Genomic DNA, 26,951 nt, shown 5'->3' on the forward strand with positions numbered 1-26,951 from the left:
TCCCGCCGCCCCTCCCTGAGGGGGCGCGGCTTTCCCGCCCTCTCCTCCGCCGCTAGGGGGCGCTGCTCATCCCGAGGGGCGTGGCCTCACCGCCCTGTGGGCGGGGCAAAGCTCGGGGCGGGGCCGGGACCCCGCGGACAGCGGGAGGAGGAGGAGGAGGAAAGAAAGAAAGAAAGAAGGGAGGAAGGAAGGAAGGAAGGAGGGAGCGAGCGAAAGAGCTGGCGGCGGCAGGAGCGATGGTGAGCAGGGAGTGCGAGGCCGCTGTGGGGCGGACAGGGAGGTGTGAGGCCTGTGAGGCCCGGTGCGGGCCGGGGGTCCCGGGCGGGCCTGAGGGGATGCCCGGCCGAGCTCGGCCGCCGGCGGGGTGCGAGGGTGGGCGGTCAGGTCCTCTCCGAGGCCCGCACCTTTCCCCTGGACCGCCTCGTACTCATGCATTCCATTCCTTATTCCCCGCAATCACCTAGTTTCGGGGCAGAGACAGCATTAGGAACGGTGTTTTCGGCCGGCTCTTGATTAATTTCACATGGGTGGGGCAGAGTGGTGTTTTCCTCAGGATTTTGGTGAAGGTGCTGATCGGGCTAAGAGAGCTCGTGTTTGCCGATTGATTGTTTGCTAATTGGCTGTCATTATTTTAGCTAGAAGCGAACTTTAGCATTGCTTGGAATATAGCTGGCCCTAGCCCGCATTGGCACGGCGTGAATCTTTTGCAATTCCTCAAACCTGAAACTAGGTTTTTGGTTGTTTGGTTAGGTGTTTTGTTGTTTTTTGGTTTTTTTTTCCCCTTCTCCTATCAGCGAGGGAAATTGAAATCACAGCTGCTGAATGATAAATGAAACAGCATTATCTTTGTCCCATTCCTTTGTCCCGCTTGGTTACCCCATTCCCAAGCATCCAAGTGCTGCTGCTTCTTCTTGCTTTGGCGTGGAGCTGTGGGTAGCCTGGGACAGCACCAAGAGCCTGCACAGCTTGTGTCGAAGTTGCTTTCAGCTGCCAAAATTTGGCACTGGGTAAATACTTTGCTTGCTGTGCGGGGGGGGTCGGTCTAGACTGGCCTGGGGTTGCTGGAGCCGTACTGTGTGGTCAGGCTGTTCTCACCTCAGTCCCTTCTGTGCCAAAGCTTTGCAGAGAAAATTGCTGCTTATTGCACCTGAGAGACCTGCTCAGGTCTGCTCTTTTATTCACTAGATTGGACAGTAGCTATTGCACAGGATCGCTGGCTTCTGGAAAGCTTAGGAAGTTGGCTTTGAAGTCGGAGAATGAGGCTTCCTCTGGAGGAAACCATTCACAACGTTTTTCCTGAACTGTGGTTTCACTCTGCCATCCTTCCTGTGAAAGGATGGAAAAGGCAGTGCGAAGCAATGTAAATTTTCTTACCTAGACAGAGTAAAATCTTTCTTTTTCCATGTTCTGCTCGTGTCCAGCCTACTCAGAGTTTCCCACTCTCTTCTTACCCTTAGAAGTTTTGTCTGGAGGTCTGCTGAGGTTGTGCCTCACTCACTTCCTGCCTTGGATTTCTCCAGCTGTGCTTGGTGTGGAGATAAACCTAATCACAGCATTTATTGTGTGTGGTTTGCCTGGTGTGGCAACAGTCACAGCCTTGCTGTGACTCCTATGCTCAAAAGAGATTCCATAGAGCCACTTTCTGAGTAAGGATTTTGGGGTTCTGCTTGTCTCTTTTTCCAAATGCACAACTTGACTAATAAAATGATGTCTCCATCTGATCTTCTGCACAATCTGCTTCCACCACAGAGCTGCTGAGGAGGACTTGGGGGTCCTGGTGGGTGACAGCTGGCCCTGAGCCCCCAGCAGGGGATGGGGAGGGGGATTCTGCTGCCTGCAGAGCTGCCTCCAGCCTGGGGGGGACCAGCACAGGAGGGACCTGGAGGTGTTGGAGTGAGTCTGGAGGAGGCAACAGGATGATTACAGGGATGGAGCAGCTCTGCTGGGAGAGACGGGATTGTTCAGCCTGGAGAAGAGAGGCTTTGGGGTGACCTAATTGTAGCCTCCAGTATCTGGAGATAGGTGGAGAGAGAATCTTTACAAGAGACAAGGGGGAATGGCTCCACACTGACAGAATGTTAGGTTTAGATTAGATTTTAGGAAATAATTTCCCCCTGGGAGGGTGGGCAGGCCCTGGCACAGGTTGCCCATAGAAGCTGTGGCTATCCCTGGAAGTGTCCCAGGCCAGGTTGGAGGGGCTTGGAGCAGCCTGGGGTAGTGGAAGGTGTCCCTGTCATGGCAGGGGAATGGAATGGGATGATCTTCAAGGTCTCTTCCAAACCAAATGAGTCTGTGATTCTACAATTTTATTCTTTGCATCCCAGGCAGTGAAAGATGCTCCCTTCAAGTGCTAGCAGGCCTAGTATGTGCTTCAGTCCTGCCCTCAGAGCATGAAGTGAGATTTAGGATTCTGCCAGTTGATGTAGCAGCAGGTAGTCTGGTCTGTTTGCTGTGGTGATTGTGATACAGTTTTCTGTATTCAGAAATATTTGTATTTCCTAGAAATTTGCATGTAAAAGTCACTTGGAATCCTTTGTGTTCTGAGTGTTTTCTTTGCTCATCAAGATTTATCCATGCCATATCAGGAAGGGCTTGTGACTAGATAACGCAGGGGTCGAAGGGTTCTGCGTGTTGGTGTCGATAAGATAATTTTTGAGGATTCTGCCCTATGGTTGGACTTGCACATTAAGGGCCCTTAATGTATAATAGAGCATTCAGTTTGTGCTGATACTGGGGGCTTTGTCCCAGGCTTGCATAACCCTGCTGGGAAGCTGTGCCAGGGCTCCGTGCTGCCTTCTTTGTTCATGGATGCCTGCTCCCAGAACAATTGCCATGCCGGGGTCTGCTTCTAGACAGCTCCTGCCAAGACTTTGTGTCTTAATGCCTAAAGTGTACCTCTTGGTGGCACCCAGGTGCTCGCAAAATATTTCAAAGAAATGCCCATTTTATTCTCTGGAAGGCATGCAGGGGTCTGAGGCTGAGAGGAAGCCAAGTGGAAGAATGAAATGTGTCCAGATGAGCCCCAGCATACAGGGAACTGGGCACTTCTTTTACCTTAATATCGTGGGTGTCACCAGAGGACATTTCCTTGCACATTCTTGCAGCTGGTGACCCACAGAGATCCATGATGAGCTCAGGTGCAGCATCCCTTGGGTGGATCCTATCTCTTGGTTGAGGTCTGTACTGCCTGGAGCGTGCCTAGATGTTTGCAGAAACTTTAGTAAATTGGTTTGCCTAAGTGAGCAAAGTGAACACGACACCTTGTGTGTATTTTGGGTTAAATGAAATTTGAACTTGATTTTTGGAGTCCATGGGGCTCTTGTAAAATCATGCCTTTTTTGAGCCTCCAATCAGTGTTTTCCCATTTTGTTTTGGTAGTTTTGCATTCCATCTCCCCAGTGGAAGTTGGAATGCTGCTGTTCTTACTCTGACTTGCTGCCTTGTTTGTTTTTGTGCTGAAGCTATAATTAGCCATTGTTTAGCCACTCCTCTTGAACTCTTAGAGCTGGTGGTACAGTATGCATACATTCATTTTGCAGACGCTATACGTGGCAATCCACCCCCCCCTCCCTCCCCCCCCCAGCTGCTGTCATTCTGCAAAAAAGAAAAATGTTTCAGTATGGCAATGTTGGAAATAAATGCAATGCAGATGAAGCTGGTGATATTGGGGAGCTGTGGTAAGATGAGTGTGGCCTGAATGTGTTTTTAATTTCCCTTACTTCAGCCCAAACATCCAAAACTTCTTTATTTTTGATTTCTGGGAGATCACGCATCCGGTTTGTCTCTGTCTGCCCACATCCTTTGGTCAGGCTGGGGCAGCACGTGGTCCAAACCTGGAGCTGTAATCAGGAGCTGACTAACAAATATTCCCTGCCTGGTGCTTATGCAAAGGTATTTGTCAGGCTGGGGTTGGCAGGGAGGGACGGAGGAGCAGCGACATGACTGGGGTGCGAGTCAAAACACCGCAGGCACAGGCAGCAAGGAGCACTCTCTGAGGAGGCTGGGCTGCTCTTGCTCAATCCCGTTCCCGGCTCTCCGGTAGGAGGTCGGCAGGCTGGTGCTGGCTGGGAGTCCAGTGCTGGTTACTCCAGTCAGATGTGCCTTCTGTGGCCAGAGCACACGTGCAGGCAGCGAGGTGTCAGCGAAGGCAGGGCTAATTGAAGCCTTCCTTCTACTTCTGAGCAGAATAAATGAGCGGGGCTGCCGTGTCCTTGCTGGCTTTAATTCAGGAAGCTTCTCTTCAGAAGAACTCGTTGTGTCGGAGCAGAGGCCTTTAATTGCAGTGGCAGTACCGGTATTCCCGTGCTCCCGGAATTCCAGCTGACCTAACTCGTGTTTGGAGCCATCTCCCTTGGCCTTGATTTACTGAGCTGTGACAGCCACCTCCTGCCTCAGCTCTGGGCATGTGAGGGGAGGCTGGTGGCAGACACAGACCTTCGGGTTAGGGTGTGGGGAAGCGTCAGAGGGTCCCTGGTTTGGGAATATGTGTGAATTCAGGTGAAAACTGTCAGAGAGTAGGTTTAGATTGGCTATTAGAAAGAAATTCTTCTCTGTGAGGTTGGGGAGGCCCTGGCACAGGGTGCCCAAAGCAGCTGTGGCTGCTTCTGGATCCCTGGAAGTGTCCAAGGCCAGGCTGGACAGGGCTTGGAGCACCTGGAGAAGTGGAAGCTGTCCCTGCCCGCAGCAGGGGTTTGGTACAAGATGAGCTTTAAGGTCTTTTCCAGCCCAAGCCTTTCTGTCATGCTTTGATCTTAGCACTTATTCCTTGCCCAGTCAGCCTCATGGTATTGCATTACATAAACTTACCTTTAAAAACTACTTTTGTTCTGCGGCCCCATTTTAAACCCACTTTTAATGTTCTTTTGGAGGAAGGTTCGTTCACCTGGTGAAGTCTTTCTTCCTGTTTTTCCCACAGGTAAACTCAGACAGTGTTTCCATTTCCACAGAAACAGAGGACGCCTGTAACAAAAGTCTTGAGATTCTCTGGTTTATTGCCTTTCTGTCTCTCTCTCTCTCTTTTTTTTTTTTTTCCTCCCTTTTAAGCTTTTTTGTTTTCATCCTAAAACTCGCATCTGAGGAAATGCTGTTCTGGCAAAAATGCAAAATGTGCTCTCATTAGCTTTGGCATTCCTCCCTCTTCCTTTTTCTATCATCTGGGACAGAAAGGCATTACCACAGTTAATTTGTGCTCTTTTGTAGTGGCCTAAGTGCTATCCCTGGAACCAGCTCAGCCAGCTAATGGCTTTTAGAAATAAAGTAGTAAGGAAGTATTCCTAATCTGCGCAGCTAAAAATTCAATATGTAAACTGCTTAGGTAGCTGAGTGCATTAATATCAGTACAAATGAGCACTGCAAGTCCTAATGATAGCAATTAGTATTTTATCTGATACCTGGGTCTGTCTTACTGCTCAGAGAATTAAAAACAAATCCTCCAGTGGATTTTTTTTTCTCCCTGCTCTTTATTGTGCTCATAAGTCAGGTTTTTAAGCTGCTTCTGAAATAATCCTATGGCTTGTGAAGCTTTTGTGTGGGGAAGGTTCTGTTACAGAAATAAAAACAGGAAAGGGAACCTTTATTTTTTGATGCCTTCACAAATAAGCAGGTTATTGTCCCCCATGAAATTCTGTCCCGTAGACGGGTTTAAAATCAGGTCAGCCTGTTGTCTTTATCGAAGCTGGGGAATCAGGAAGAGTTTTTAACTCTGAGCAGCTCTCCAGGCTCCCTTGTCCCTCCAGGGCAAGGGATTCCAATGGCTGGGCTACACAGAGGCTGATTACTCCCCGTGTAAAATGAGGAAGTGGTATGGGACTGCAGTCCTAGAGAATCCCAGAATAGTTTGGGTTGGAAGGGACCTAAAAGATCATTTAGTTGCAGCCCCCTGCCATGGGCAGGGACACCTTCCACTATCCCAGGTTGCTCCAAGCCCTGTCCAGCCTGGCCTTGGACAGTGCCAGGGATCCAGGGGCAGCCACAGCTTCTCTGGGCCTCAGCAGCCCACAGGGGAGGATTCCTTCCTGACATCCCATCCAGCCCTGCCCTCTCTGTGTGAAGCCAGTCACCCTTGTCCTGTGACTCTGCTCGTGGAAAAAGTCACTCTCTTTTTTTATATGCTCCCTCTTAACTGAGCATGTTGCTGGGTGTGATAAAAACATTCGAGTGCAACCTTCTAAATGCCCTCTGGTTTCTGTGGGTTTAAATGAATTATTCAGAAAGTAAGGGTCTCTCATGTCTTGCTGGATACTTTCAAGGAAAAGAATATTTGGGAAAAACTGAGTGCATGGTTAGCCAGGGAACTGAGAAATTGTAATCCATTTTGCTAACTCATCTTCTGTGCCAATTTTCACTGGGAGTTTTAATCCCAGTTTTTAATATCCTCCTAAATGGATGAATCTCATCTTTCAAACTGATCTAGGTATAAAATGAGTGAAGAAGGAAACTGAGAAATGCAGAGAAAACTTTACCGGGTCAAACTGTAATGCTTTTGGATTGATTTCAGATAGGGGTTTTTTAAAGCAAGAAAGGGGAAGAAATTCTTCAATGTCTTAGAATGAACATAATGAAGATCTTCTCACATTTGTTCAAAACTTGGATATACTGTTGAATTCCTGTATGTCAGTTCTTAGGGCTTTCAGTGACAACAAAATGTGCAGGCAGCTTGGACTTTCTGTCCAGAGGTCAGTCTCTTGCCAGTTTTATTTATTTTGACCTGGCCATTGACTGTAGTGACTTCTGTCAAGAAGGTCGTGTTCCATTTTAATTCAGGGCTTACAGTGTCCTCCATCTTCAGGGGAAAAAAAAACCAAAAACAAACAAAAAAAAAAAAAAAAAAAAAAAAACAAACCAAAAAAAAAAAAACAAAAAAACCACCCCAAAACCAAAAAACACAGCCCACTTTATATTTGATGCTGCAGCATTTTTTTTTCTTTTTTCTTGCCATGAGTTCAGAAGCGCTATTGAGGCACCAGCCCATTAGTGGCTCCATTTCCAGCGTTTTAAGTGCAGTTCCAAAACAGAATGATATCCTGGCGTTTCATCCGAAACAAAGAACCAAAGTCATTGTTGCTGGTTAAACGCTTATTTCCAGGGATTTGCCAGTGAAGATTGTGCAAACTCGCTGAAACTTAAGTACCACCTCTGGTTAGCTGAAAAAAAAAAAGTGGCTCTTCCCTTAAATTCTGGGGTTAAATCGGCTTTGTGGTGAGTGGCTTGGAGGACGGGGCATTCATTAGCTGGGACATTGCCTAATTGCAGCGGTTTGTGTGGCCGCCTTGTTTTGGAGGCTCTGAAGTATTTTTAAATTGCCCTTTGCTAACTAAATAGGTGCTAATTTATGCCTTCTCAGAGCTGAGCGCTGCCTGCTTTTGCCGAATTCAGTCTGTGTCCCTTCAGCCTGTGCTGGGACACGGGTGAAAACCCTCCTCTGCTGATGGTAAACGCTGTTACTTCTGCTGGGATTTATGTTTGCGGTGCTTGAATACTTTCAAACTCTGCCATGTTACATGCATTTTACTGTTCTTCCGTAGTAGTGAGTATTCAGTAGTCCTGCCTTCTGGTAACAAAAGCTGCCTTCCTCCTTTGATTATCTGGAAAAACTTGGCTGTTTTTTCAGACTGTTAGTAGCTTCTTCAGTTGTATTGGAATGATGCATTCCCCCCTAAAAAAAAAAAAAAAAAAAGTTAATTAAGTGCTGCTTCTGTTGTTGGCCTGACCCAGAAGTGAGACCTGTGAAGGGTCCTGAGAAGCAAAGCTTTAGCAGTTTCTAATTTAGCTATTTATTGAGAAACTGCTCTATTCCCACCTGAAGTCCAACAGCACAAGAACCAAGGATTTATTTCTTCTAAGGTTTATTTACAAATCTTTTGAAAGGCCCCCTGTACTTTCTTTCCCTGTCTGTTTCCCAAAGGGAAGGAGACATTTGGAAGAGGGTTCTGTTCTTGTTTATTTTTCTTATCTCTAGAAACCTTTTCCCAGAGATTTGAGTGGAAGACCCCTGTTTAGGGGGAAATGTCCTTTTTCTCCTGTGCACATCCAGTTTTCTTCTCCCTGTTCTGATGCTCTTGAAGAGCATCTAGTTTGAGGCTATTGATGAGGAACTTGAGCTGTGTCCCGACAGTAATTCCTGCTTTGATATTGTAATTGTGCTTCCATCACCATTTTCTGGGGGTTATTTTGGCGGCAGCAGTGTTTTCCTCTCCCATCCCCCCTTGGTGTGTAACATGCTAATTAGATCTTTAAATTAAGGACTTGCTGAGTGCTTCCGTCTTCATTGAAAATTCCAGCCCAAGGTACTTCATAGACCTGTTTTGGTGATACCTTCACTCATCACCTGAGAATTCCTTGGAAAAAAAATTCTTCCCACAGTTGCTTCTCTTGGGCAGTGGTAAGGTCTGGGGCTGTGCAGAGGACCAGAGCTCACCTGCTTCTCTTTCAGTATTTGAAGTTTCTCAAAGGTGTGTATTTTTCTCTGACTCTTGAGTGGGAGTGAATAAAAACTGTCTCCTACCTGTTGTATTTGTAGGAATTAAGGAAAGCATGGGGGTCTGCATACCAGAAAGCACCTTTTTAATCAACAGTTAGCTTTTTGATGCCCTGCTTGTTTTCATTTGCACTTTCCTCAATATCCTCCTGGTTCTCCTTTGCACAGGATGCCATTATTCCCTATAAGGAAATCCTCCAGATGTATTGGGAAAAAGTGACAAGCTTTGTGAACGCCCGGTGTGATGGACTTGAACCCTGGCAGCTCATTGGGTTGACCTTTTCTTCCACACTTGCAAGTGTGTGGCTGCATGGCTTCCTCTGCCAGCCTGAGAGTAAGTATTTGGCATGGGGGATTTTCTGACCTTTGGAGGGAGGGGAGGTGGCCCTGAGTTGTTCCTGGCCAGTGGAAGGAAAGAGGGTGGAACAAGGCCACTTGTTAAAACAGACTCTGTGCTGTCACCTAATATTTACCAAACTCTCTTCTGAATTAAGGTTAAGGCCTGTCTGGTAATTGAAGTTCCTCCATTCTGCCAGAGGGTGCATGGAATGTGCTTCTGTCTCCTTCCCTTTCCCTTGTCTCCCTTTTTCCTTTGGCTAAACCATTTGCTTGTCACAATACTCTCCTCTTGCCCAAACCCCGGGGAGATTTATGGAGAGCTGGGTCCCTGTGAGATTAGTCACTGCTGCAAAGTGTCTGGATAACTCTTGGTTGTTTCCTTTCCTGCTGATATGGTCTTGACTCCATGTTGGGGGCACCTTTTATCCTCAGAATGTTCAAGATAATTGCTTGTGATAGCTTGTGAGGATATTTTCTTCTTGTATTTTTTTTTTTTTTTTTTGTATTTCCGGAGTATCTTCCTGTTTTGGGTGGTTTCTGATACTGGCAGCTCTTCAGTGGAGCTGAATTCTGCAGAACCTGCAGTTTTCTCCGGTCCTGTGATGGCCTGAGGTCACCCTTAGAGGTGCATTTCAGCTCCTACAGGCCTTAGGGTTACACTCTGGTGGCAGCTTGTTAAAAATAGCCACGTTTTTAACTTCATGTCTCCTTCTGTGTCTCAGTTTCTCAAGCAGCCCTTTCTCTTTGTGGAGATGAGGGCAGCTGAACAGTGGGAATGCCTGTAAAGAGCAAATTGGTATGAAACTTTTGTTCTGTACTGTTACCTTCCCAGCTAGTTTTTGTACTGTTGCACGATGTATTTTGTTTAAGTATGGAGTAGCTCTTAGAAGATCTGATTAGATGGTCAGAATTTTTAGGAGTTTGCAGTCTTTTCTAGCTGTGAAAGTTATTAATGAAACAGTGTGCACACTGAGTGTGCAAGGGAAATGTTATTATCAGGGCACTAACAAGTATTTACTACAGAATGTGCCAATTAGTGTCCTTGGTAGCTTTTCAAATTGTATGTATGAAGTGAAATATATATGAAATGTAGATAAAATTGCAAAGCCTTAAAATGGTTGATTTTTAAACTTAATTTAGTTCTTTTTTGGTCTGTCCTGTAACTGCTGGTGTTCTGTGTCATCCTGATTTCATGCCTGCCTTTAGAGCTACCCGAGGTGTTTCCCAGTGCTTGTCATCAGGCTTCTCTCATTTGAGTCTTTGGGCTGTGGTGGAATTTCTGCTCTTCCCTCTGTCCATCCCCTTTCCCTGAGTCACCTCCAAGTGCATCAAACGAGGCAAATCCACACATCCTTTTGTGGCTGACATTGTCACAAACATTGTCCCTGTTCCCTACTTTGATCTGAGAGCCTGTTTCACACTGCTCAGTGGTTTTGTTTTCAAGTAACTTTTCTGGTTTGTAGAGGCAGGAAATTATAATAATTCCTTACCTTTAGCAAACCCTGAAATCCCTCTTTTTCCTGTAAAATTCCACACGTGGGTGTGGATTCCCATCTAAGTAAAAAACAAATAAGTGATTCCTGTAGATGGCTGCTGTTCTGCAGTTCCAGATGTTTCCATGGCATGGTCCATCCCTGAAAACCTTGCTCTTGGATTCACTCATCTGCCTCAAAATGTCCCCTGGTTCACTGTGCTATTTCAGCTTGGATCAGGAAGGCTGAGCCTGGATCATGAGCTGCATCGGAAATTTCTATTTTTTTTTTTTTTTTTTTTTTGTTTGTTTGTTTCTTAGGTTCCTTTCTGCCTTTTTGTCTTTCAGGTTTGACATCCCGAACTAAAAAACAGTTCTTTAAACTGCTGAGAAAAATGCCATTTGTTGGGGCTATAGTAAGTATTTGAACAAGTTCTTACAGGGTTATACCAGGTCCTTGTTTCAGCTCTCTTGGAGAATTTACAGCTCTGTGCATCTTTGTTGTCACTGTGATCCTAATGACACAGGACATAGATCTGGAATGTACTTCTGCTGCCTCCTGGTTTAATGACACATGTAATTTCTACCCAATCTTTTTGTTGTAGTATCACTCCCATAAGAAGGGGCTTGCACCTCTTTTTAACTTTTGAGCTATTTATATTAACAAAAAAAATGTGTGAATTCTCCAATAAGGTTTCCTTGTTGTTAGATTTTAAGAAAATGATTTTTAATTCTGGAAGAAGGGACAGGATTGAACTGGAGCTGTTCTTCTGAAGTAGTGTGAAGTGAGAGACAGCCAAGGGTTTGTTGTGCATTGTGGAAGGGTATTTATTTTAATCAAGCCACTGGCTATGATTAGTTGAGGATTTAGATAACTATTAGCAAAAGTTAGCAGAAGGGCATCAGCACTTTGTGTAATCGTTAAAATGTCAAACGAGCTGTAGTGTTTGGAAGCTGGTGTGGGGTGTTTTGTCTTGTTTTTGGTTTTTATTTTCATAACACTTGAAACCACAACTGTCAGCATGTTTTAGCATGTTAACGACCGATGAAGAAATGCACAGCTGGGTTTATTTTACCTCTTAAACGATGGTATCACACTTGATTGCACTTCCTGCTGCTTGCTGTGCTGGTGTATTTGCACACTGATTCCAGAGGTCAGAAATGTTCCAGGCAGACAGTAGCACTGAGGATTTTTTTTCCTTTTGCTGTGGAGGCAGGAGGAGTTAATTTCTCCCACATCCCTCTGGAGAGGACTAAATCTCCTCCCTGCCCTGTTAGGTGCCCCAGCTTTCACCTCCTAACATGAGTAGCCCTTAATCAGACAAACTCTCTTCTGCTTATATTTCTTGCCTGCCTGTTAGAAAAGGACTTCTTATACAATCCATGTTGTGTCCAGACTTCCTTTCTCAGGGCTAACACTGTTCCCCTGTGCCAGGGCACTCACGCTGTGTCCTTATCTGTGTCCTCATTCTGCTCTTCGGTAAATTGAAACCTGATAACTTATCAGATGCTCACAAGAAGCCTTGACTTTGAGGTATTCCAATGTCCAAAAGTCAATATCCCAACACCTGTGTTGCCTGGAAGAAGAATCTTTACTTTGGAATGTATTGTGAGAAGTCTGGGGTTTCCTGAGTGCAGGGTGTGGGTGAGAAGAAAGAAATCTCTGAACTGTGCCTGTGGTGGAGATTTCTTTATTATGTCTCTGTTTTCATGAGTTTCTCACCTCTGTGTGTGGTGGTAGAGGAAGCAAGGTACAAAGGTAAGCTACAAAGGCATCTGGAGACCTCTACAAATTAAAAACTGTGACTTGAAAAGGTTTTCTGGATAAAAATGCAGGGTTTTTTTCCCTTGAGTTTTATTTTCTCAAGGACTAAGGGAAGGAGTCAGAGCTCCCAGAGGAGCAGTTCCTTTCTGTTCCATCAACATCACAAATGTAGGCAGCAGGTCCTGTCCTGCACTCACTCAGCAATTATTCAGAATTTGACCAGTGCCATTGTTTGATAGGCTTTTTTCTCTCCTTTTAGATTCAAAAGAAGATTGAGAAAGCCTTGAATGATGTCACTTCCAGTTTATCCTTCCTGAAAGATGAAAAGGATTATATCAAAGCACTGCCAGAACAAGGCATGAGCCAGCCTGAAGTGCTGCAGAAGATGAAAGAGTACAGCTCGAAAGGTGAGTGTCTACTGCAGCAGACAGCAAACATGACACTTCCTCTCTTAAATGAGTCCCAGTGATTCTTGCTCATCATTTCAGCTTAAATATTTTGATCCCTTGCAAAATTTTTTCTGTTGTGACTAGCATTCATAACGTTCCAATGCTGCATTCAAGCGTTCACATTGAAATTCTGTTCCTTCCACAAGAATTCTAGGCTGATGGAGAGATGGGAGAGCTGAGGAGAGGAGAGATATGGAGGAAGTTCTCTTTTAGGATTGCATTTCTGAGCTGTTGCCTTGATGCTTGACTTTTACCAGAAATGTGAAGTCCAAGAAAATACTTGCAGTCAAAAAAGCAGCTTCCAAGTAGGATCGTTAGTGGATTTCCAGTGGCCTCAATTAAGGGAGACAATGGTTTGTGCCTTGAAAAAGCCTTTTAAGGAGGAGTGATGATGATGTTCTCCTGGCTCCAGTCTGCACAAGCAGTGTCTGACTCTTCATTTGAGTTGTCCTTCTCATGTGAACATGTTCTCCCTGATTTGTGTGCCTGTTATTCCTAATGAGCAAATTTGGGTGACTTGCTGTCCAGAGGAGAAGATATGACTGCCCTGCTCCTATCCCAAATTTCAGAAAAGCTTTGATTTTTCTGCTAGAACAGTGCATCTGCTCCAAATTCAGAAACAAACAATTTCACGATTGAGTATCCTGGAACAACTTCTTTTTTACTGCTGTCTATTGCTAATGTTGCTTCTGTCTGTGTGTTCTCTTAAATTATTGTTTCCTTCCTTCACTGGGTTCTTTTCTCTGAAGTCCCCCCTATTTCTGCCTCCCCTCCTCCCCAAACTCCCCTTTGGAATTTGCCTGGAAGTACCAGTTGAGGTGAAATTTAATCGAGGTGCCAGCACTGTGGATTTTAGCAGTACAAACTTGGCTTTTCCATCTCTTCTCAGCTTACAGTGGTGGTGGGGGCTCTTTCAAAGTGGCTTTAATTTCGTGTCCAGTTGGTTGAACAGCAGTTTGGGGAGACTGCTGGGGATTAAGTGGATTATTTATTAATATAACTGCTTGCTCTAGCTACATGTTGGTTATGTGCTGACTCTAGTCATCATTTACTTGCTATTTGCTAAGTTCACACAGTGCCAGAGGCTCAGCTTTACACACAGCTCTCCCTGCGCCACAAAACTCGGGAAAATTTCCAAAGCTGAGTATCCTCTGTGGAACTGAGGGGATTTTTCACGTGCTTTTCCACCCTGGCTGGAAATGGCTATGTTTATGAGCAGCATGCTCTTCCCTCTCTTCCAGGAGACGTACGCTGGCAGGATGGGAAAGTCTCTGGGACTGTGTATAGTGGTGAAGAGAAACTCACTCACCTGCTGGTGAAGGTAAAGTGCAAGCAGGTTAACTTTGCATCTTCACGGTGACCAGAAACCCCTCAGAACTGTTCCAGCATTCCAGAGTAAATAGGGAACATCTAAAACTGAAGTCTGGGAAGGGGAATTAGTGGCAATTCGGGCAGCATAACTCTGGCCACGTAACTATCCCTGTGAAAACACCTCACAGAGATAACTGGAATCTAATCAGATGAGGTGCTCTTTTGAGTGAGAAAGTAATTAGTAATTACGGGTGAACTGGAGACTGGAACTGGAACAACTTTCACTGAGCAAAACTAAACTCCTCTTGGTCTGAGCAAAAGAGAAGCTTTGGGAAAGTGTTTTTTGGCGTGGCTGTGTGGTCCAAATCTTAGACAATGGAGCACTGGCATGCTTCAGTGGTGCCTTTGTGAAGTCTGTTTACCTTCTCAGAAACTTCTCCCTTTTAGAAGGCTGCAAAATAACCTAAACAGCCTAAAGGTTTGTTTTCAAGTACATCTCCTTCCAGAGTTGTTTTGCTAGAAAGGGAAGTCTGGCCCTCTTGCTCCTGGGAACAGCTTTTGTAGCAGCTGTAATGGGCTCTGTTTGTGGCTGCTGATGCTGTTTTCTTCCTCATGTTGACAATTTTCTGTGCCACTTTTGAGGAAACAAAGCTCAGAGCAGCCTTTCTGGAGGGGCCTCGGCTTGGATCACTTTGTGGAAACATTCCCTTTGTTTGTAGTGATTGTTCTCTGGTTTGTTTTGCTGTATTTTATTTAACATCCCTGCAGTTGCTTTTTGATCTGGACTGCAGGAGGTTGGAACTGGCCTGTTGCAGCCTTTTATCCTGTGAGTCCACAGCTGTGAAATGAGCTGAAATACTGGTTTTCACAGCCACTTTTCTTGTCATGTGGGTGGGCATTTGTGCTTTACTGCCTGCTTCAGAGCCTCCTCTTAACAGTAAACTTGAGAACAAGTTCTGTAAAGTCACTTTTTTGCATGATTTGTGTAAAGCAATTGCAGATGTATCTTGTGTTTTTCTTTAAAAGCAGCAAAATTATTAGATCTGTCCTTACAACAAGAGATATTCCTGTGCTGTAGAATCACTCCAGATGTCTGAATGCCTTAGAAAAACATTCATTTTTCTTTATTTTACTCCTTAGCTTCCCAGCTTGTGGCATTTACTTGCAGGAGCAGTTAAGTCCTGTAATATTCTTACAGTAAAATGCAGCTAATTTGCTCCTACAGTGCACATTCTCAAAGGCTCATCTGCAAGTCTAACTTTCTCTGTTTTGTGAAGGTGTACGAAGAGTTTGCCTGGAGTAATCCTCTCCACCCGGATATATTCCCTGGTCTGAGGAAGATGGAAGCAGAAGTAGTGAGGATTGCCTGTACACTCTTCCACGGGGGCCCCAACTCTTGTGGTGCTGTAAGTAGCCTGTTTTCGACTGCCTTCTGAACATTTTGGGTATTTTTGGCTTTGGTAAGTGCAAATGCTCCTTGTGCTCTCCTGATGAGCATGAGGGTAAGCTCATTCTGGTGTATTCCATGCCAGCTATGTGGAAGTTCCTTAATTCCTCTTGCTGGTGGAGCTTTATGAGAGACATTTCACTCAGAAACAGTTCTCTAAACAAGACCGTTTACTTCAGCTTTTTTTCCCCCCCACTCTTAAGTGACACGGGCTTGATGACAGTTGGAAAAGAGAACTGGTGTAATGCGGCCTGGCTAGATGTCAGTGGGGAATTGTGAACAGAGAAGTGTCACTCTGAGAAGCTCCCCTCAGTTTTAGTGTGCGAGCTGGAAATTTGTGAGCCTGCCAGATTGCTGAGCTCCAGGGCAGGGCCGGCTGGCTGGCTGGCTGCTCACCAACAAGCAGGCATGGCATGGATTGTCAGCTGTCCAGCTGGAAAGCTGCGTTCGCAGGCTCGTGTGGCCTTCCAGTGCAAACCAGTTTTACAGCCTTGATAAAATTCCCAGCAAGAGTCCAAATGTGTGGTCTTAAACTGATGCTTTCAGTGTTGGAAGGCAGTGTTGACATAAGAGCTTATGAGCTGAGCTGGCCGTGAGTGGGCTTTCCCTGTCAGCTGGAGGCTTGCCTGTGTTAAGGAGTTGAGTACTGGAGTAGCTGTGTAGAAGGTGTAGCTGGGATCAGACTCCCAGTGGGATTGAAGACGAACTGAACTGTGTGGGAGTGCAAGATGTGATTGCCTTTAAGAGGAGGAGTGACACCCTCTCTCCTGACTTTTCTTCTCAGGACTGTGTTCCTTGTACCACCTTCAAGTTCAGAGGAGGAACGTGCCTCTTTGCTTATAAAAAACATTTCACCTCAGCTCCTCCCTGGCTTGCAGTGCTGAGAACTCCAGGGAGGCTATCCCTGGAGCGGGGTATGAAGCTGTTGGAACTTGTTTCCATCAGCAGTTGGGACATCAGCTGATCCAGCAGGCAGAGAGCTGTGTGTCTCTGATGGGTGCTTGGGGAGCTTTGCTTGCTGAAGCCAGCACCGAAGACCTTTGGGTTTTGTTATGTAAAAGTGTCAGCCTGGGTGCTCTCCCACTGAAATGGAAAAGTGGAATTGCCTAAGAGAAGGTCAGAACAAGTGAAAAACTGCCGCAAACAAAGTGAGACCTGCAGAAATATACTCTGGGAGTCCTGCTTTTCCTTCTGTCCCCTCTCTCTCCTGAGGATGGTGCCACAAAGCACAGGGGAAGTACACAGCTTGCTGTGGAATTCTGTCCTAGCTGCTTGAACACAGCCCCGTTTGCAGGGAGAAGGGGAGGGCTGGAAAGTTGATTGGCCAGAAATGGAAAATTAATTACATCCCTGTAATTATCGTGTCTGAATAAGTGTTTCCAGTGGAATTTTTGTCTTCTTGCCACTGCTTTTCCTGACTGTGAAGTGTCCTGAGTTGCTCATCACTGATGGAGAGATGTGGGTGGGTATATGGAGGTCACATGCTCTTTAAGTAGTTGGGCTCAAAGACTTCTCTTATTTTCTTTTCTTCCCCCTAGCACTGAATTAACATTTCATAATATTTTCTGGAGTTTCGGACAGTTACAAACTCAATTAAAAAGCATTTTTTCAAACTTGATGGTTTGCTTTCTGTCTTGGGAAGGCCCTGCTGCAGCTGGTGGCTCAGTGCTGCAGTTATACTTCTGTAACTGGTGAGACTGTAAAGCAGAGAGGTTTTAATGCTAAACTAGGGAAGGTGAAATGCTCTGAGTTATCTTTAAACTAATCTGTTTGAGAGGGGCTGTTAGCTCATTCTACTGAGAATGGTTTACTTGATTCAACTCTTGCAGTGTGGAAATCTAGAACAATTGCATTTCCCCCCCTGAACTTCCTCACTGCCACCTCTGAGAGCAGAGTGTCATAGTGCCAGGTCCATTGTATTTACTAACCTGATTTAAGCAGCACGGACTGCTTGCCAGTTTGGTGGTGGTGGTGGTTCCTGAAGGCACATGGAACTTGTTGGTGTTTCTGGAGAGGGTGTCTGCATCTATGCCACATGGAAGGCACCAAAAAATTCCTGTGTGCACTTCTCAGCGAGGCAGTTTCACTTCCTTTGTGCTCCGATTTCCATAGCACATTGCAGAGCAGCACTTTGTGGGAGTAATATTCTGCTGCTCAGTCGGGGGAAAGTAGCCCAGTGACACATCCATGCTGTTCCCAAGGTTTTCAGCAGCCTGGGATCTCTGTGTGGTCCTGCCCTGTGTCATGTGGACACCTCCCTCAGCAGGATCTCTGGGCAGCTTCCTCTTTGAGTGTTTTTGGTGTGTTTCATAAATGCCAAAATGAAACCTCTCTTTTTTACATTTCTGAATGTTTCGTCAGATGAGCAGCTCGCATTATTTACAGGAGCTGCCTTTAGCTGAGCCACGGGGCTATAATCCTCCTTTGTTGACATGGGCATAAAAGCTCTAACAATGCCCTGGTGGTTGGGAGGGGTTTCAGACCTGCCTTTGCCTTCAATTGTTCTGAGAGATGTTTCAAGTTTTTAAGCAGTTTTAAAAGTAATAATTTTCAGCAGTGGATGGGTGCTTCCTAATTCTCACTAATTACTACTATTGTTCTTATTTTAATTGTGTTATGCAAGAGCAAAGAGGCGGGAATTGGTGAGTTTGGGCACCTAGAAGATTGGGCACCTAATCACATTCTTGCAATAATTTGGAAGGACTAATTAAGCTCAGCACAGGGAAGAGGAACAGGAGAGTTTGTTCTTTTCTGCTGTGTTCATGTTCACAAGGTGCTTTGTTCTGCAGTGTTGGCTGTGTGAATTTCCCCTGTAATTTGGGGAGAAATCACCACTTCTATGCAAGCTGCAGTATTTTTTTTAAGTAGGTTTTTGAACTTTGAAAAGAAAGGGCAGCTTTGAAGTGTAGGGAAAAAAATTTTTATGTGGGTGACTTGTGAGTATTTGATGTGGATCTCTCTGTGAATTCTTCTTCCACTTATTTTACAGCTGAAGACAGGAGAGAGAAGGGAAAATTGCCCTAAACCTCCTGTAGAAACCCATTTTGTCTCTCCAAACTTGGGCTGTACTTTTGAAGTAGGGAAATGTGAGTGATGTGTCTTGAGGGGGGCTTAAACTGCAAATCTGTCAGATTGCATCTATAGTGATGAGCAGGTCACCCTGAGAGACACAAGTTGTGGAATTTACAACCTGCAGGTTTCCGGGGGTTTTATAGGAGGCTGCCACAACTTTACAACCGTGCAGTGGATTGTGTGGTGTGGTTTTTTTACTTTGTTGCCCTAGAAATAAATTGTAGTTTGCTCTTTTTTTTTTTTTTTTTTTTTTTTGAAACTTTGGCTCAGCTTTGTCACCACGGTCTGAATGGACGTTTTTCTTCAGGTGAAAATGGAAGCAAAACTTTAGAGACCACAAACTGAAGTGGTTTGTTAATGTCTGACAGTTTGACAGTGGAATATTCCAGGATTCCAGCCCAAAGCAGTCCTGGAGTAGGGACCATACCTCTTATTGCTGTTGTCATGTTGAGGTTCCAGAGCACTGGGATTTGGAGGGAGGGAGCAATGGAAGCGATATACTGAGTTTGGAAAGCAGGAGGGATATTTATTCCCTGCGCTCTCTCCTCTCCCCTCCTCTTTGCAAAACAGCAAATAAATAGAGAACACAAAGTGTTTGTTTACTTTCCCTTTTCCTACACACTTTGCCTGGCCTTTGAAGATAGTGCAGGGTTGCAGAGCTACTTAAAACAATGTTTCCAACCCCTTTTCCCCACGGCATGGCCCGAGCCCGTGGACTTTCATTGAGGGGAGAGAAGAATGAGCGTGAGCCCTGGCGGCTGCTGAATCACCGCGCCTTGGCCGGGTGCCGGCGCCGCAGGCGCTGGGGAACTTGGATCCTGTGACAGTGATTCAGGCTCTGGCTGCAGCAGAACGAGTTTGCTGTCAGTGGCTAAGCTGACAAAGCCTCCTGTAAAGAAGCAGGCTCCATCCACAGGTATAATCCCTGTGGACCAAGAGGACTTCGCCGTTGCGGCTGTGCTGGGGTAAAGGTGCTGCTCCAGACTCGGGTGCTGCTCTGTGATGGAAACTCACAATGTGGGCCAATTTAGGAGCCTGAGCTGGCTGGAATTTGGCTTTTTGGGTGGATTTTCAGCTGTCTGAGCAAGCTTTCTGTGTGGTTATCTGGGTGCCTAGGAGAAGGATCCATCCTGGATGCTCTTCCTTACCCCCTGCATGTGACTGACTGCTGACAAATGTTGGCTCTGACCTACCAAAAACTGTGTGTGGCTCAGCATTTCATTGCAGGGGATAAAGCCAGACTTTGAGAAAAGGCTTGTTACATATGAAAGCAAGATGTTGGTGTTTTGGTGTTAGGATTGAAATGGGAATAAGACTGTACAGAGGCTGCTTTTTCAAGAGCAGATTATCTAGGTGAGCGTAGGGAATGCTGCCCAACAAGGAGCAGGCCTGGTGTGTTCAGTAACACAAATCCCAAGATCCCCACGTCCTTCCTAGCAAGGTTTTCACAATCATTACCCTAAGCAGTGTTGCAAGGATAGGTACAGGTATGCAATAATCCCATTCCTCTTCTCCCACCTAGTAGGAAGGCAGTCTATCACCAGCTGTTTTTGTTTTTTTTTTTCCCCAAAGGTAATCACAACCTGACAGATCTTTTCATAAAGGGCATTGAGAAGTGAGTGGCACAGCCTATAAAACCCTTAAAACAGTGTGTTCCTGCTGCCATCCATTTGCTTCACAGTTAATGCAGAGATGTCTTTATCCAGTGTGAAGCTCTGTTAGGTTTTATCTCTGACAGCTGTTGCTTTCAAACTTCCCCCAAAAAGCAGGCATTGTCTGTGGTGTGACAGTTGCTTCCACACTGCCTGTGGCAGCAGTTGCTGCTGGCTTGGATTGTGTCAGGAACAAATCCTGGCAAGCTGTGAACTTTGTTCCTTATCTCTGTACTTCATGTTTAGTCATTGTCACACAGTCACACTTGGCATTTTCAGGGTTTGCAGCCATGTCAGCAGGGGAAAAAACAAAGGAAAACCCAAACTTAGAGATGTCATAAGGCAGACAAATGTGATTGCATCCTTTTTATGTTGGTTTTTGAGGGGGAAGAGGCAAAAGGGGGAAGTTGCAGTTGGTTCAGCAGGTCTGAGGAGCAAAATCCCTGTAAGCAGTATAAGTAGATTTTGGTTCCTCATTTACCTGAACCTCTGTGTAAGTGTCCCAGCTACCCCATATCCTCAGGTTATGGCTCACCCAGTAAGTCAGTTCTGCAGGCTGCTTGACAAGCCAACCTCACATCTTCCCAGGTTAAAATTTTACTGGGGAAGGAAGGTCATACCCAGTGTCCCCTGCATACCATCACTTATAAATTTTGACTGCAAGAGACCTCTCACTTGAGGAAGTCCTTCCTGTAAAGAGTTTATGTATTTGCATCAGCTCTTGAGTTCAAGTATGCAATAGTCAACCTGTGTGTGCCTTTTTCTCTTCCACCTCCTGATGCAAACCCTGTGGTCAGGGTGAAGTGGGCTGGACAGCAGGGTTAGTGAGTGGTGTGGATACTCAGGGACTGGCTGGGGAGAGGAATGCACGAATTCCTCCTGGTGTAAAATGTCTTGTGTCCCTGAGGGCTTAGAAGCTCTGGTGTTGAGCAGACCTGGGCTGGTCTCAGCAGAGAGGAGGTGGGAGAGAGCTCCAAGTCCTGCAGCATTCCAGGTTCTGGGAAGGTTTTATAGCTCAGGAGTGGTGCCAACCCTGAGCTGACTCCATGCCTTGGCGTGGCACTGCTCCAGACCTAATAAACCCTGCTGGACTTCAGCTGACTTCATACAGAAAAAAATTCATTGTTTCCATATACGTGGAATAATTAACATGTAATGCAGATAAACAGTCCCCAGGTAATCAAGATCTTAAGTATGAGTAGTTTTGTGAGGTGAAGTGACACTGCAACGTGGTCCCCTCCTGTTGGGCTCTGGAATGCTATAGTTTTTTGCTTCTTTTCCCTTTCTCCCATCCCATTTAAATAGAGGATTCAGCATTTAAATGTGCACTTTCAAGCTGAGTGTCAGAAAGCTCCCCTGTGCTCTTCAGTGGTTTCTGCTGCCCTTTAAACACTGAGTTGTCCCGTGTACCTCCAAAGCAGAGGCAAAACAGGCTGTGCCTACATCCCCTTTCTGCTTTTCCCTCCTGCAACACCCATTGTTGTTTTAACTTGTTTGCTTCTTTTCTGGTGACAGATGACATCTGGGGGGACTGAGAGCATCCTGATGGCCTGCAAGGCATACAGAGACCTGGCTTATGAGAGAGGCATCAAACAGCCAGAAATGTGAGTGGTGTCAACATTCTTCCTTTGTGGGCTTGTGGGATTTACTGTCCTCTTGAGCTGAGATGGTGCTGGACCTCAATAATCCTTCATTTCATAGCTCATTGCCACCTATTCCTTGTCCATCTCTGCGTGGAGGAGAGAAACCTGTGTGGAAAGGAGAGTTCAAAAGCCCAGGAAGTTTTAAAACAGCCTGGGTGGGCACAGATGTTGCTGGGGGCTGTGTTGAGCAGCTGTATTTTGGCAATACCTGTCTGCTGCTCTAGACAGCCTGCTCGGATCAGCTCTGCTCTCAAGCAGAGATTGTCAGGCCCTTTGAAGTATTCAAGGGGTTTGATTTATTCAGATCAAAGAAGGCTTAGTCTTCTTCTTAGCCAGCTCTGAGGCTGGAGTTGGGCTGGTTGGAGCTCAAATGAGCAATTGTGCTAATCATTACACTGCTAATAGAGGATTTGCTGTCTCTAATGTGCTGCCTCTTTTCTAGGTGGTGTATGGAGAATATTTCTCTGGTTAATTGCTTTGAGGGGAAAATGTAAAAAGAAACAAAACACTGGTGGTTCTTTTCTTCCCTCTCTAACATTTAAGGCTCTGATAATGATATGAGGCCTCAGAAAACAGGGTTAATTAAGGCTGTTCTGCCCCTGGCACTCGAGATGGGAGACACAAATGTTCACTTCATCTATTCCTTTTCCAGGTTGGTCCCAGTGAGTGCCCATGCAGCCTTTGACAAGGCAGCACACTACTTTGGGATGAAGCTGATCCAAATACCACTGACCAAGGCTATGGAAGTGGATGTTCAGGTATCACTTTAGTCTCTCTCTGTGAGGAAATTAATACTGCACAGCAACTAGGCAAGGAATCTGCCTGTCCAGGTAGAGAGTCAGTGGATAAAGAGGGAGGAGTGCTTTCTGGAAACAATGAAAAACAGCACGAGTAAGTGCCTGTCATTGCAGATGAAGTTGCATTTGAATTAACTGGATGTTATCCCTTTGTCCCATGGGATTCATTTAGACTCAGGTAATTTATGTATTTCATAAACAGCCTCAGATTTCAGAGGAGTGTGAACAAAAATATTATGATAGTTCCAAGTGGAGGAATGCTTGTAGCTCGTTGCTTTCCTCTCTGTACACTTTTAGGCACTGGTTTTTAAGACTGTACTCTGCATGTTCTCACTCTTTATCTTTTTTGGCAGGATGGCACTTGGTAAATGGAATGTGAGCATCTTCTCTCTTTAAATCTTCAGGCAATGAGGAGAGCTATCTCGAGGAACACAGCCATGCTGGTCTGTTCTGCTCCCCAGTTCCCACATGGAATTATGGACCCCATTGAAGAGGTGGCAGAGGTAGGATCCCCCTACCTGTAGGAACTTTTGTTGTAGCAGTAAAGCCAGCACAAGAAGGGTAAAGGGGTTCCAGGATGCCGAGCAGTGAATTTGGTGGGGGGATCCCACTGGCTGGAATGGTATTACTGTCCTCAAATGAGCTCAAATGTAGGATGCAGCCTGGGAGTGAGGGAGAATGTGTGACTGTGACACCAACCAGAAGTGCTTGTTCTTTGCTACCTGAAAGGAGAATACCTAAATGGCTCACCTGGTGAAAAGGCTTTGATTTAGGGCCTGCTGCTTGTAGCAAAATTGGTGTGGAAGTCTGAGGAATGTATGGAGGGAGTAGGAGTCAAAGGGCTGGGATCTTACTTTCCGAACACACCTCTTGATTTCTTTCCTCTCCATGCTCCAGTTATTTATTTTGTATGTGAGCAGCCAGGGCCTCTGGTGTTCTGTTCATTTGGCTCACATCCTTTATCTCACATCCTTTATTATGGATAGTCCTTTCAGACAATGTTGCCACATTCCTCTGGCAAACACAGCAAACTACCAAAATGCCACTTCGTTTTTCCTATGTGTTGGAAGGCAGGAAAAGGCATCCCACAACCAGCCAGCCCTTCCACATTGCCTGTCCTCCACGGCTTGAGAATGGTGTAATGTTCTCAAAGGGCTCAGTGAACATTTAACTGTGAAATACCAAATACATTTTGGTGACTGGAGTTTGGGTGCCCCAGCCACATAATTTTGTTCCCTGATCTCTTGTTCACACACAGCTTGCAGTGAAGTACAAAATCCCCTTCCATGTGGACGCCTGCCTGGGTGGATTCCTTATTGCTTTCATGGACAAGGCAGGGTTCCCCCTAAAGCGTCCCTTTGACTTCCGTGTGGAAGGTGTGACCAGCATTTCTGCTGACACCCACAAGGTAAGGAGAGGGGAGAAGGGTCTTCCAGTGCTTTCATTTTTGGGCTGTGACTCCTGTTGCCATCGTGGCCTTCAAGGCATTTCTTCCCTACTGTGGAGGAGCATTGAGGTGCAGGGGTAGGGGCTGCTGTGTTCACGTGCTTTGTGCAATGTGCAAAAGTACAGAACCCCTCAGGCTGGAAAAGACCTCCAAGATTGAGTCCAACCTGTGATCTGTCTCCACCTTATCAATGAAACCAGAGCACTGAGTGCCACATCCAGTCATTCCATGAACACTTCCAGGCATGGAGACCCCACCATCCTGGGCAGACCCTTCAAGCCTGACAGCCCCTTTTTCCCCTTCCACAAAGAAATTTCTCCTGATTTCCAACCTTAACATCCTCTGGCACAACTTGAAGCTGTTTCCTCTTGTCCTGTCACTTGTCTTCTCTGAGCAGAACCTGACTCCCATCTGGCTCTACCCTCCTGTCAGGGAGTTGTGCAGAGCCACAAGGTTCCCCCTGAACCTCCTGTTGTCCAGACTGAGCTCCTTCCCCAGCTCCGTTCCTTGCCCTGGACACGCTCCAGCCCCTCCAGGGCTCTCTGGCCAGGAGGGCCCAGAACTGGACACAGCACTCAAGGGCCCCCATCACAGAGGGATAATCACTGCCCTGGTCCTGCTCATACTATTCCTGATCCAGGCCAGGTGCCATGGGCATATGGTGGCTCATGTACAGCCACTGTCACTAGCACCCCAAGGCCCTTTCCAGCTTTCCAGCCCCTCTGCCCCAGCCTGGAGCTGAAGGGGGTTGCTGTGACCCGAGGGCAGGACCTGGCATTTGGCCTTGTTGAACTTCTGCCCATGGATCCAACCTGTCCCAAGCCCTCTCCAGAGCTTGCTGCTCTCCAGCAGGTTAAGAAATGGGATCTTGGTGAGGACTTGGATGCATTCCTGTGGCCTCTAGCTGCTTTCTAACCCTTTCTGTACCCCTTGCAGTATGGCTATGCTCCCAAGGGCTCCTCGGTGGTGCTCTACAGTGACAAGGAGTACAGGAAGTACCAATTCTTCATAGCCCCGGACTGGCAAGGGGGAATTTATGCCTCCCCCTCTGTGGCAGGCTCCAGGCCTGGTGGGATCATAGCTGCATGTTGGGCAACCCTGCTGCACATCGGAGAGTCAGGCTATGTTGAGGCTACGAAGAGGATCATTAAAACAGCTCGATTCCTCGAATCTGAGTATGTGTGTGCTTCAGTGTCTGGATCCTGCTCTTCAGCCCTGGGCTGGACCCCTCCTCCCAAACTGCTTTTGTTTTGTTTTTCCTTGCTACCTGCTGAGGGGGACCTACTGGGCAGTTCTAGGAGAACATTTGTGCCCAGATAGCTGAAGGACACAAATGGGAGGGGTGCAGGCACCTATATTAAGCTTGGCTTTGAGAATTCCTTCTGTGTTAGCTGTGGCTGAGGGGAATTCTGGAGGGAGGACAAAATAAGGGTTATACTCTTCCTTGTGGGGACACTTGGGTGGCTATGTAAGACAAGCTGATTTTCTTTGCTTTCCATTTCTTCCTGAGTTTACTTGACTTCAGGGTATGTAATGACCCAGGTCCTCTGGCAAGTCCCAATGGCCTGGGCTGAGTGCATGATTTTTGGGTGGGAATGTGCTGCAGTCTGTTCCTTTCTGTAGCTTTAAGGCTCCAGCTGGGTGGACACAATGTCTGAACCCTGTAACCCTGATCAGTCATTTTTCTCCTCCTTCTTTTCAAGGTTGAGAAAAATTGACAGCATCTTCATTTTCGGGAAGCCAGAGGTGTCTGTCCTCTCCCTTGGCTCGGACACTTTTGACATCTATCGATTATCTAATTTTCTAGCTGCAAAAGGATGGAACTTGAATGTCCTACAGTTCCCACCAAGGTGAGTGTGTGGAGACCAGGGAGTGATGTATTTAGCCAGTGTATGCAAGATGGTCAGCTTCAGGCCGTGTAGCTCTCGTGATTTGCTAAGTACTGTTGTCCATAGCTGATAAATTGTATGTAGAATTTTCCTCTGCAGAGCAGGAATCACTTTTATAATTGCCATTATACAGCAGTGAAGATAAAGTACTAGTAATTTTAATGAGCCTGGCAGAGGATGTATCTGAGGCTCCCTTTCTATTTACCTCTACCTAATAGAAGCAGAAAAATATAAATAACCAAGGCTCAATCTCAAGTTTAGTTAACTGAGGGCTTGCAGATTGATTTATTTATTTTTACTGGTTTCCTCCTGCCCACTGAAGATGAGAGAAATTAAAACAACAGTGAAGGGCTGATCATTTTCAATGTAAAATTAATCTTTGTCAGAGACTTTCCTTAAGTGGGAAACAGAGCTTTTGTGGGCATAAGGGGTCAGTGCTCCCAGATGCAGCTGCACGGAAAAAAAATTTTGACTGGCCGTGTGAAGCAAAGTCCAGAGAGCCTGAAGTGGATGCTTCCTTTTGGTGGTGGCTTAGAAAATGCAGAGGAAGGAGAGGGAAAGGATGGCAGGGGTCACCATGCTTGCAGGCAGCTGCATTTTTCTCACCAGAGGTACTTGGAATGAGGTGAGAAACTTTAACCTAACTGTGAAGTCAGGAAGGAAGGAAGGACGGACATGGTTCTAGCAAGTGTTTTGCAGGGATTACCCTTAGTGGGAATGCTGTTTTAAGGAGATCCACAGGAGTTATCACAGAAGGGCTCAGCTGCTGTTGGGTGCTCAGAAGACGTGGAGCTGTGTGTACTGGAGGTGGTTAATCTCTGCCCTCTGCCCTGCCTGCCCAGCATCCATCTCTGCATCACGCAGCTGCACACGAAGCCCGGTGTTGCTGAGGAGTTCCTGAAGGATGTCAGGGACAGCATCCAGGACATCATGAGGGACCTCAACGCCAAGACCACCGGCATGGTGAGGAGGCCAGCACACAGTGAGGGGCTCTTGGGGCTGAGGGTGTTTCTCCTGTGTAACAGCCTGCTCTTCTCTGCTTAGGGAGCCATCTATGGAATGGCACAGTCGGTCCCGGACAGGAGCCTGGTAGCGGAGATTTCCCAGGCCTACCTGGATGGCCTCTACAGCACGGATGTTCCCAGCAGTGAAAGGCACATGAACGGCTCTCCTGGCCACCACTGACTGTGTTG

General features: G+C 46.2%; 1 protein-coding gene across 1 annotated transcript; it reads left to right on the forward strand.

Annotated features, from left to right (window-relative positions):
- Positions 1–236: 236 nt before the first annotated feature.
- On the forward strand, positions 237–26,943 carry SGPL1 (sphingosine-1-phosphate lyase 1). Its single transcript, XM_062496915.1, has 18 exons — positions 237–372; positions 3,584–3,677; positions 3,810–3,891; positions 4,043–4,288; positions 4,916–4,961; positions 8,574–8,810; positions 10,635–10,702; positions 12,311–12,458; positions 13,742–13,821; positions 15,089–15,217; positions 21,498–21,586; positions 22,278–22,383; positions 22,827–22,925; positions 23,681–23,830; positions 24,806–25,044; positions 25,573–25,719; positions 26,601–26,721; positions 26,803–26,943. The coding sequence occupies exons 1-18, from the start codon at positions 237–239 to the stop codon at positions 26,941–26,943; spliced, it is 2,358 nt and encodes a 785-aa protein (XP_062352899.1).
- The last annotated feature ends 8 nt before the right edge of the window (positions 26,944–26,951 follow it).

Source organism: Cinclus cinclus, chromosome 7 (assembly GCF_963662255.1).
Source record: "Cinclus cinclus chromosome 7, bCinCin1.1, whole genome shotgun sequence".
NCBI classification, from domain to species: domain Eukaryota; kingdom Metazoa; phylum Chordata; class Aves; order Passeriformes; family Cinclidae; genus Cinclus; species Cinclus cinclus.